General features: G+C 42.7%; 1 protein-coding gene across 2 annotated transcripts in view; it reads right to left on the bottom strand.

The window, feature by feature from the left end:
• LOC114867765 (alpha-2-macroglobulin) overlaps window positions 1–12,114 on the bottom strand; it is a 35,876-nt gene extending 23,762 nt beyond the window's left edge. For both annotated transcript variants that reach the window (XM_029170744.3, XM_029170745.3), the window contains exons 1-3: window positions 11,830–12,114; window positions 7,802–7,982; window positions 6,785–6,941 (exon numbers count right to left, since the gene is read on the bottom strand). In XM_029170744.3, coding sequence (XP_029026577.1) covers window positions 6,785–6,941; window positions 7,802–7,982; window positions 11,830–11,912 — 421 coding nt within the window. In that variant the 5' untranslated portion in view covers window positions 11,913–12,114. The remainder of the gene's footprint in view (window positions 1–6,784; window positions 6,942–7,801; window positions 7,983–11,829) is intronic.
• Window positions 12,115–12,387: the final 273 nt, after the last annotated feature.

Raw genomic sequence — 12,387 nt, 5'->3', positions numbered from 1 at the left:
CTTCTGTACTAGGCACAGTTTAGCCATAACAAACACCATGTTCGAACACAAGGGTCTCCATCAGTGCACATGACACCAGGACACCCTAGACCGGTGGTCGATGATAGACTTTGTAGTCGTTTCACCTGACCTTCGGCCATATGTTTTGGACACTCAGGTGGTCTTGTTCACGAGTGAGGGAGGGAAGGAGCGAGAGATTGATAGATGGATCGATGCAGCGGCTGCAGCAATGCGGTCGGTGTACCAATCAGGCGAAGAAAGGCAAAGTTCTGAATTTACCGTTCAATCTACATTCCTATCCTCATCTATGGTCATGAGCTTTGTGTCATGGCCGAAAGGGCAAGATCACGGATACAAGCTGCTGAAATTAGCTTCCTCCGTTTGGTGGCTGGGCGCTCCCTTAGAGGTAAGGTAAGGAGCTCTGTCACCTGGGAGGAGCTCAGAGTAGAGTCACTGCTCCTAAACATTGAGAGCAGCCAGTTGTGGTGGGGACTGGCTCCCACCTCAGGCATCTGGTTCGGATGCCTCCTGGATGCCTCCCGGGGAGGTGTTCCGGGCATGTCCCACCGGTAGGAGGCCCTAGGAAAGACTGAGGACATGCTGGAAAGACTATGTGTCTCGGCTGGCCTGGGAACGCGTTGGGGTCCCACTGGAAGAGCTCAAGGAAGTGTCCGAAAGAGGGAGGTCTGGAACACTTTGCTCAGACTGCTGCCCCCACGACCCAGCCCCGGATAAGCGGTTGAAAACGGAGGAATGGATGGCACAACCAAAAACCTTAATCTAGATGCCGCATCATGCTCAGGAAAACAATTATTTTTACCAAATTCACAGTTGGGTGCAAAACATTTTTTCGACCATACCACAGACCTGAGACTATGTTGTCTCAATTGTCTCTTCACATTATTATGGATTATGGAACATTACAACACTACCAAACCTATGCAGATGAACTTTATAAAATCTGTATATCTCACAATTACAGTCCCCTACTTTCAAAGTGAAAAATGTGCTAGAATTTTCTCTAACCTGACTCCATGCATTGAAAACTACATACAAGAAACATTGGTGTAATTATTTACTCAGACCTAAAGTTTATTAAAATGCATTAATAAATTTGCCACTAACATCTGAAAAACATTGCTAGAATAAAGTTTTTGTCTAAACAACATGCAAAAATACCTGTTCCTGCATTTACCTTCAGTAGGTCAGACTATCATAATCAATTGTTTACTGGTCAAAAAATTAGTAACAGTGTTTATTGCAATCTTTTTCATAGTTTACAAAACTACCCACTGTGGAACTATTAAAGGTTTTCTTATTCTTATTTTTATTCTTATTCCTAGGTACACCCTAAACCCTGTTTTCACTCACTCACTGAATCCACTTCATACTTGTATGCATAGCTATGGCGGAGCTAAATAAAGTATCTTCTTACATTATTTTACAACCCTCAGGCATTTTTTTACTATTTTTCTTTGTTATTATTCTCTCTTTGTTGCTCAGACAATCCATAATTGTCACGGACCGTCGGGACACGATTGTGATGCAGGACCCAGATGCACAGCCGGAGACCAGTCTAGTAATTTGTTTATTAGACAGCTCAGTCAAAACAAGAAGCAAAATCCCATGGCCAGGCACCGAGAATAAAGAGCACAGACAGAGATACCGACAAGGAGCGGGCAACACAGGTAAGTACAAAAACAGGAGTTTACTTGACTGGCCACCAAATGTGGCACGGCGGTGTTCTCACAAAACAATCTGACAAAGGAATGAGGTGCATACTGGGGCTATATAGAGTGACTAATGATTAACACAAAACTGCTTATGATCACGTGACTAGAAACATATGACTGAGTGGTAAAATGGAACCTAGAACAGACAGGAAACCAAACAAAAAGTGTCAAAATAAAACCGGAAAGCAAAGTAGAAAAGACTAGATGCTGATCCATGACAATAATGTGCTCTACAAATCTTGTGGGGACAAAACAACGTATTAAACATGGCTATCTGTAGATCCTGCACTTAACAGGCCATTTTATATTACTGTGATGTTAATCAAGGAGGTGTTCCTTCACTGAGGAGTGTAGGTTGTAATGTCAAACACATACATATATGTAATGTGATGGACTGCTGACCTAGCTCCAGTTTTGGTGGCATTGTTTAAGGCACGTGTTAACCTCCGGTTCTCAAGGGCCGGTATCCCTTCTGGTTTTCCAGCTCTCTCTGCACATTACCTTAATCAGGTGTGTCAGTTGGCTTTTCCAGCTTCATTGACTGACCAGTTAGTTCTACAGTACATTAAAAAAGACTAAGAAAGAAAATGTGAACGTTCCAACGCTCCAGATAAAAAGGATAATAAGCTCATTGGTACAGTACATAAAAATGTATTATAGAACTGACCACACCAAACAGTCCAGTGCTAAACCTGTACAACTTTAATGCATAAAAAAGTTTCCAAATGAAGATCTAGGTTATTTTATTAACAGTAGGATATTCAAGCACTTGAATACCCTACTGTTTTTGAATCTTGCAAATCTTATTTTAGGAATAGAGATAGTATTGTTATTATTATTATTATTAATATTATTATTATTATTATTAGTAGTAGTAGTAGTAGTAGTAGTAGTAGTAGTAGTAGTTATTAGTAGTGATTGGGGGGAGGGCATAATGGCACAATGGTGGAAGGACCCAAATGCACAGCGATACGTGAGTAAAACATTGCTTTATTAAAAACGTAGTCAGGCAGGCAATGGTCATACACAGGTTGGCAAAAACGATATCCGACAGGGCTTGGACAAAAGACGTAGTCAAAAACAGGCAGAGGTCATACACGCTAGGCAGGGTTATCATAGGCTGGGCAAGAATCAAAAAGGTATTACCAATCAAGGTCATGCACGGAAACTGGAAACTCGACAATGCTGGAATGCTGGTCATGGGATGAACTCAGACAATCTGGCAAGGTGCTGGGGTGAGAGGTGGTGCTTAAGTACTGGACTACTGATTACTGAATTACGTGCAGGTGGAGTTAACAAGGACCGGAAGTAAAACTAGACTGACTGGATATGGGACCTAAACAGGAAATGGTTAAAAAATAAGACCGGAACTGGCTAGATAGTGGAGTAATTGACTGAGGTTGTGACAGAACCCCCCCCTGCTAGGGCGGATTCCTAGACGGCCCAGGGAGGTCTGGGTGGGCTTGGTGGAATTCTTGGATGAGGCTGGGGTCCAGGATGTCCCGGGCGGGAACCCATGATCGTTCCTCCAGGCTGTATCCCTCCCAGTCCACAAGGTACTGAGGTCCGCGCCCACGGCGGCGACTATTTAGCAGGGAACGAACAGTATAGATGGGGCCGCCGTCGACTAGACAGGGTGGAGATGGTAGTGGAGTGGGCGGTACCATTGGACTCGACAGGAACGGCTTGATTCGGCTGACATGAAAGTTTGGATGAATTCTTATGGTCCTGGGAAGCGTAAGTCTCACCGATGCAGGATTAATAATGCGTTCAATGGTGAATGGTCCGATGAATCTCTGTGATAACTTACGTGACTGGGTCTTGATTGGCAGGTCTTGAGTGGATAACCAGACTTAATGGCCGACGGTGTAAATGGGTGCTTGGGATCGATGACGATCCGCCGATCTTTTGTAGCGAACCTGGGACTGGGTCATGACCCTCCTGGCTTGGGCCCAAGTTTGCCGGCAGCGCCTAAGCAGGGCATGAGCTGAGGGTATGATTACTTCTCTTTCCAGAGACGGGAACAGAGGAGGTTGGTAGCCGTATGCGCACTGGAAGGGTGACATTCCGGTGGATGTGCAAGGTAGCGTGCTGTGTGCATACTCTACCTAGAGGAGCTGCTGGGACCACGTAGATGGGTTGGTTGAAGCCAGGCGACGAAGATCAAGTTGTTGGTTCATGCGTTCTGTTTGGCCATTGGACTCGGGGTGATAACCGGATGTCAGGCTGACCTGGGCTCCCAATAAGTTGCGGAACTCGTTCCAGAAACAAGACACGAACTGTGGCCCTCGGTCAGACACGACATCTTTTGGGAACCCATGCAGCCGAAAGACGTGCACCAGAACTGCTTGGGCGGTTTGCTTGGCTGTGGGCAATTTCGGAAGGGGTACAAAGTGGGTGAGTCAGGAAAATCTGTCAATTACCGTGAGTACGACAGTGTTGCCTCTGGATGGGGGAAGTCCGGTCACGAAATCCAGGGCAATGTAGGACCAAGGGCGATGCGGGATGGGAAGTGGCTGGAGCAACCCAGGAGGTGGCCTGTGAGAGGGTTTGTGGGTTGAACAGACAGGATAGGCGGTAAAATATTCTTGGACATCCTTAATTGCCGACGGCCACCAGAACCGGCGGCCGATGACGAAAGCAGTCCGCTGGACCCCAGGATGGCAACTGAACGAGGATGTGTGGGCCCAGTGGACTACCTCCCCCCGAAGCTCCGGAGGGACGAACAGCCGATTAGGTGGACAGGCTTGTGGAACTGGCAGACCCCTCGTGGCTTCTTGGACTTTGCCCTCTATGGACCAAGTAACTGCCCCTACAAGGCATGACGCGGGAAGGATGGTGGTGGGCTCTTGTGCTGTGGATTCGGCTTCATGAATACGGGACAAGGCATCGGGTTTGGCATTTCTCGATCCGGGGCAATATGACAAGTGAAAATTAAAACGGGCGAAGAATAGCGCCCACCGGGCTTGGCGGGAGTTCAGGCGTTTGGCGGTTTTAAGGTATTCTATGTTCTTGTGGTCGGTAAATACGTGCAAAGGTTGTTCTGCCCCCTCAAGCCAGTGACGCCACTCCTCCAGGGCCACCTTGACCGCCAGAAATTCCTAATCTCCGATGTCGTAATTTCGCTCGGCAGGGGACAGTTTCCTGGACAAGAAAGCACAAGGGTGTAATCGCCCACCTTCCGTGGTTCGCTGGGACAGGACTGCTCCGACTCCAGAGTCCAAGGCGTCCACTTCCACCACAAACTGCCTACGAGGGTCCGGCATCCGAAGGATGGGTGCTGTGGTGAAGGCTGCCTTGAGCTGCTGGAAGGCGGCTTCGGCCTCTGGCGTCCACTGAAAGGTAACTCTGGATGAAGTCAAAGCATGAAGAGGAGATGCGATCGTGCTGAACCGATGGATAAAACAACGGTAGAAGTTTGCAAAACCAAGGAACGTTGCACATCTCGACGACACTGTGGTTGTGGCCAATTTGCTACGGCCTCGGTCTTGGCTGGATCCATCTGCTAACTGCTAAGGCTAACTGCTCCCCATACGCCGTCATGAGGTTCTCCTGTCGGGCAGCGTATCTGGAGAGTTCCTGTAGCATAGTAGTGATGCGTTCCTCCTGTGTTCGGATCCGTGCCTCCAGAGCCTGCAACTCGGTCTTAATCGACTTGGCGCCGGCTGGGTCCATGTTTGGCCAGATTGTTCTGTCACAATGGCACAATGGTGGAAGGACCCAAATGCACAGCGATACGTGAGTAAAAGTTTGCTTTAATAAGAACGTAGTCAGGCAGGCAATGGTCATACACAGGTTGGCAAAAACGATATCCGACAGGGCTTGGGCAAAAAAAAAAAGGTCAAAAACAGGCAGAGGTCATACTGTACACGCTAGGCAGGGTTATCATAGGCTGGGCAAGAATCAAAACGGTATTACCAATCAAGGTCATGCACGGAAACTGGAAACTCGACAATGCTGGAATGCTGGTCATGGGATGAACTCAGACAATCTGGCAAGGTGCTGGGGTGAGAGGTGGTGCTTAAGTACTGGACTACTGATTACTGAATTACGTGCAGGTGGAGTTAACAAGGACCGGAAGTAAAACTAGACTGACTGGATATGGGAGCTAAACAGGAAATGGTTACAAAATAAGACCGGAACTGGCTCGATAGTGGAGTAATTGACTGAGGTTGTGACAGCTCCTGTATAACAGTGTATATATTTTTAGGGTATTCAAGTGCTTGAATACCCTACAGTTTTTGAATCTTGCAAATCTTATTTTAGGAATATTGCAATAAAAGAAAGTATTGTTATTATTATTATTATTATTATTAGTAGTAGTAGTAGTAGTAGTAGTAGTAGTAGTAGTAGTAGTAGTAGATATTAGTAATGATTAAGAGAGGAGAGTTGCTCCTGTATAACAGTGTATATATTCTTTAGCTAGATCTATGGACTGTACTTCATTAACCACATTTCTCTGGTAAAAGCCTTTTTTTCCTGGAACTGCATTATTTGTGCTAAAAACATGAGAAAAGTGCTTCTCCCATACATGTGGACAGGTTAGTCCTGCTGTAGGTCTGTCACAATAACTATGTGTAACCAGGCTTTTTCCTACTGTAGGCCAAGTACTTGGTCAGCACAGGTCAGTTGTGATGACATTCTTTAAACAAATTACCACATTTGATCCTATTTCTTAAAAATTGAGTTGCATTATGGAATATGTAGGACCTCCAATTTATTAAGAACATATTATTGTTCCAAACTTTGCAGATATAATCACACTATAAATCCAAAATTATCAAGAAGTGTCGAGAAACTACCATTTCAATTAATCCACAGCACAAACACAATTTCTAAAGTTTTAAAAGTACAGACTCAGCATATGCAGTTCATACAAAGCAGCCCAAAATTGTGCAAGTGCGGCAGAATTTCTTATCAATGCAGAAAAAGAGTGAGATCAAGAATAACAATGCAGCAAGCAATTATCACTAGGAGGTTTAATACTTTAAACATTTCTATAATAATAAAGTGATGATTACTGAGATTATGAAGTGTGCTATTGCACCTACCAGTCTGTCCAGGTTTGTAGATGGGTTTATCAGTCTGGATGACATGAATGAAAGCAGGAGGCTCAATGACAACTTTGGTCTTCTTGCTCATTGAGACACTATCACTCTGAACAGTCACATTAATAGTTGCCAGCACTCTGCTCCTCACTGCTGGGACCTGCAGATAGCAGAATGCATGCTTTTAGCAGACAGGATCATGTGATATCTAAATGTGCAGGGGGGAGTTGACAATGATTATTTTAAAGCTTGATAGCTTTTTTCTGTCATCTGTGAATGAAGAACGGCTTGGGAGCAAATGTGTGTCTATTGAGAAACAACAGAACACTTTCACTACACAGTAGTAACTGTGAAACCTCACCACTCAAGTAAAGCATATGCTTTTACTTCAAACTCATATGTAACAGACACTGGAACCACTTCTACAATTCGTTGGGCTTGTGTTTTTATATATCTGTGTTGTAACCAAGAGGAGGCAGAGGATATTTTTCAAAGGAATGCAGATAGATAGCTCTGTGCCTTTATTTGGTTTCTGACAGACAAATGCTGCAGCCCTGCAATAGGAGCCTATGCAGGGTAATGAAGCAAAAGTATGTGTGAGTATCACAGGAGCGATCAGGGATGGGGGTCATTTTGCATCAATATTGAGCATGGGCTTCTAGTTGCGTAAGAGTGAACAGAGGTATAGTAGAAACCAGAACAGCTATTTAGAGAGAACCATTGGCATCAACAGCCTCAGTCATGGCGCCGGCATAATAATTAGGTCAGTAATGAAACCAGGATCTGTGCCATTGGTTTAAAAAGGGTTAGAGGACAATGGAAAGAATGTATTTATCACTGTTCCAGAAAACCTTCTGCAAGTATTTAAACACTACAAAGATTAAATATTAGGTTCTATTCTACTATTTCTTGGTGACGCTGAAAAAAATGGATGGTCGTACTACAAAGTCTAATACAGTAGTGTTTATTATTTATATTTATTTACCAAACATTACCAAATGTACATGTGTAGAATCAGACCTGGAAACTCAAGCAGTGGTAGAAGTCCTTCTTTACAGCCTTGTCTAAGATGACTGTACTTCCAGAGTCCATGTCAAGGGTGACGGTCAGGGACATGGGCTCTGTGAGGACATTATTGTGTACACACAAGGTCTCCCACTTGCCTGCTGTCAAACGGGAACTCACAGTGACAGCAAAAATCCTGCAGATAGACAGATAGACGACATTCAGCAAAACAAGTGCAACATTTAAAAAAAGCACTAGTGACTGTGTTTTGTATTAAGGTGGTGGTAAACACTGGGAGATCTGTCAACCTGCAATCATTTATGTGTGTGGTAGGAAGAAATACCAGGCTCATAAATATGACGATTCGGGCCATAAATATTCCAGGTATTGTGGACTATTTATCCTATAAAAATGATAACATTGTCTTTAATGCCCATTTTGTTTACAGCAACCACTTGAGTGGATGTCCCAGTTCCCACAGCATATAAAGGCACCATGACTCTGTACCACCATTGATGATTCTGATGCACTTATACCAGACATAATGGGAAAGTGAAAAATTAGGATTTGAAAAAAATAAAATAATGTGTAAATATTTTAATACATAAGATAAGTGTTTGCATTTTTTATCAAAGAATTTGCCATTTATTTAAATTATTATAACAGATAAAGATTATTTGTATTTGAACTAAGAAACCTATTGAACACATTTTTGTTACTCAAATTTTAAGATGAGTACTACTTGAATTGACAAAACCTGTGGCACTTATTTGGCTCCATAAAACACATCACTAAATACTTAGTGGTGCTGGATTCTTTGCTCTTCGCTGAGGCACTTTCTGTTTTTAGATAGGAAAACTTCACAGATTTTCAATGGAGGTTGACTAAAACGACCTTGCATAGTATGTAAGAATGAAGGGACACTCATATTCCTATTTTCTATGCAGAGAAATTATCATTTATTTCTCTGCAAAAAGCTTCTGAAACATTTCAGAGAACTTTTTGCCTCAAGCTCACAGACCACAACTAGTGCTTCCTAGTTATCTCTGTACCCGCCCCAGCAACGGTCAGGTTGAGAGAAGACAAACCCAGCCTGCAGCAGCGCAAGTACTCTGTTCGCCATTGTTTTTTCCTCGCATAGGCATACAGCACTAATATTCAATGGCTGGAGGTCCTGCTGTAGATTATTTATAAGACAGCGAGTACTTCAGCACAGCCTGATATTCGTGGTTAGTTGTATGAGCCAGAGTAAAGCACCGACGAGTTACACCGTTTGGAGGACGACAAGGCTGCCCCTGCATCCTGCAACAGACAGTCAAGAGCCAGATGCATTGTGTCTTTGCGCTGAAAGAAGCACAACTGAATCTAACAGACAGACATTTACATTTTTACAAAGGGTTATATTTTAGGTGTGTTTGAATAAAGACATCATTTGTAAGACATTTAGCAGCTTTTTATTTTGAATGAAAGCAGATAGTTGTTAGGAAGCCAGAGACTCTTCATTTAACCAAAACCCTCTTCTTTTCCTCATCTGCTGTTAGTGGCAAAAACAAGACGGTTGTCCAAGAGTCCCTGTGATGATACGCAACCGGCTGATATTACCTAGCGCTACTATTGACTGTCCAAATCACGACAAGCAGCAGCCTGTAACTTTATGCAAGCTAAAAGACTAAAAGGTTGAATATATTACTTACTCAGTGGTCATTCCACCATTCTATCCCGGCTCTTTTTTCCGGTTTGTCCATGGCATCCTGAAGCTAGTTTCCAGGTCCCCTGAGCATATATAACCCAAAACTGATCACAACATATACACACAGTCAGCAGTAGAATCCACACTTTATCCAAGAGGAACCGGCAGCAGTAAATTCATTGCAACACTGGGATATTCAGTTGTGCTTCTATTGGCGCAGAGAAATAATGCATATGGTTCTCTGCTGTCAGTTGCAGGATGCACTAACTACTGTAAGGTCTGTCTACTTAATGCCTCGTACTCCTCCATAAGGCGTAACTCGTCTCGCGCTGTACCCTGGCTCATAAAAGCTACATACTATGCTGTAAAACTCACTGTCTTCTAAATAATCTACAGCGTGACCTTCAGCCATTGAATATTAGTGCTGTACAAAAAACAATCGCTAACAGAGCAGATCCGCTCCAATTGGCTGGCTCCGCCTCTTCTCAGCCTGGCCCCGCCTCCTCTCAGCCTTAAGAAAACCAGGAAGCACTAGTTGTTGTAGTTTTTTAGCCCGCGGCAAACCATCTGCTGAGCAGTCTTACAGGAGGAGTAAATTTTAACTTCTGCATAGAAATTGTGGAATTCACATGGACATGTTTCACCTTACTATAAAAGTAGGTGCAGAACAACTTTTATTTTATTTTATTTTATTACTAGTATGTTTACAACTGGTATTTTCGTTTGCTTTGCACTGTCAATAATAATGCACAGTGGCACAGTGTTGCAAAGTTATTAGTTATTAGTTACTACTCTTGTTTTGTCTGTCACAGTACTGTCACAAAGATGCTGAAACACCGAAATTTCCCCATTGTGGGATCAATAAAGTCATATGTTATATTATCTTATCTTATCCTGATGCATTAGAATCATGACTTTTAGTTATATAAAAGTCAAATATATAGATAGATAGATAGATAGATAGATAGATAGATAGATAGATAGATAGATAGATAGATAGATAGATAGATAGATAGATAGATAGATAGATAGATAGATAGATAGATAATATTATAATATAATAATATTTTATTATATATATATGTTTAATAAAATATTTTTATAGGCAATATTCTAAAACCCACTGTAGTTAAACTTTGAACATGGCAGTGCTAAAATTGTACCGCGGTCAAATGAGCTGTTCTTAGCTTTTCCGTGGTCAAATCACAGTTGAAGTGCGTGATTCGTTCAAGACTTACTGTAACAGTGTTGTGATCGCAAAGAAAAGCTTCACTCTAGTGAACAATGGAGATTATATCAGAGCTAACAAAATATCAGAAGTGATGGAATTTACTGTGTATGTTTGGAAATAATCACTAATGAAATGTAAAATAACACAATTGGCTAAAATTCTAAAACTTGGCTTTGAATAAAATGAGTACCTCAAATTAGTAGAACATTCCTTCACAGTACTATTTAGTACGTGATGGACTACTACACCAGCAAATATCAGTCTTATTAGCTATAGCTATACTTTTTGTAACACTCTTATTTATTTTTTTTGTTTGTTTTGTTTTGGATGTGGACTTGCTGCCTTGTATCTTTGCTGTTTATGTGATTTCATTCAAAAGTAATTCATAGTAATAACAATAGTTGGTTTGTTGGTGGAGGCGTTTTCATCAAGTAAGTCCTACAAGTTATTATTTTGTAGGAAATTTTGTGATTTATGTATGTAAATCAGGGTTTTGCAATGTGTCATTAAAAAAGTGTTTTTTGTGGAAATTGCAGGAAATCTCTAATAACCACATTATCCACTGGATTTGAGGCTCCTTGGCTCACAGCCCGCTGCTAACAGCAAGAAAAAAAGGATGCAATCAAGTTTTTCGTGGCACTGCAGCGAATACTGATGTGGTGTTAATTTACATGACACGAAAAAGATATCAGACACTCATAATAAACTATGAAAGGCATTTGAGTCATGGTGGTCACAGAGTAGAGGACAGACGTGAGTGCAAAACCAAAATCAGAATGAATATCAGCATCCTCAGAGACATCCTATGTCTTTATAACCAAGATTAAATGCAATGCAACAACAAAGGGCAGACCAACGCAGGCACGCACACTACTGGGACTAGTTGCGTAACAGTATCCTGAGGCCAATCAGTGGACTTTGTGGCTCACTAGTGAGATGACACTGGATGTTGGCCTTTGAGTACTGCAGTGCACCCTGAATTCACAAATACAAAATAACTTTTGGGTAACTTTATTACGTGCAAATGCCTAAACTAGCGCGTACGTAGGGCGTCTACTGGAATGACGCGCACACCGAACTTCGGAGACATCGTGAGATGAAGGTGCCCGATCTTTTACTTACGTGCCATTGAGGTAGGCCGGTGTCGCCGCGTGGATGAGCGCTGATGCGAACAGGAACGCACACATATGAATGACAGGTGCCATGTCTGCAGAGAAGCTTCGATGCTTTTGCAAATAGCAAAGACGGTGTGGCCGGAGACGAAGGACGCACTCCCAGCCTGCTATCCACGCCGGTATCCGCGGTTTGCTGTTTATACCTCTAAACCAACGCCACCCCTCCCCATACAGTCACTCTCCCTAAGTTCGTTGGACCTTTGCAGCCTCCTCCCTTTTACCAAGAGTTGAACTTTCCAAAAGTTGAGTCACACGACCTTGCCTCCTGCTGGCAGCGCTCCTCCTACTTACAAAAATATTTCAGAGCCTACTCTCAATCGCATAGTGACCATTCAGTTTAGTTAGTTGTCAACAGCAGGACAGGCTGTAGTGGAACGGAGAAAAAGCCTGACACCGCAGTGGCATTTCATAGTAATAACTGTTTATATGAAAATTGCAAGAAGCAAAAGTAACAAATGCAGACAACCAAGACTAAAAGTACTATTTTAAGGTAATTGTAAATTTT

Source organism: Betta splendens, chromosome 13 (genome assembly GCF_900634795.4).
Source record: "Betta splendens chromosome 13, fBetSpl5.4, whole genome shotgun sequence".
NCBI classification, from domain to species: Eukaryota; Metazoa; Chordata; class Actinopteri; order Anabantiformes; family Osphronemidae; genus Betta; species Betta splendens.
Note: the sequence above shows the minus strand (reverse complement) of the source record. Positions and strands in the feature narration are given on the sequence as shown.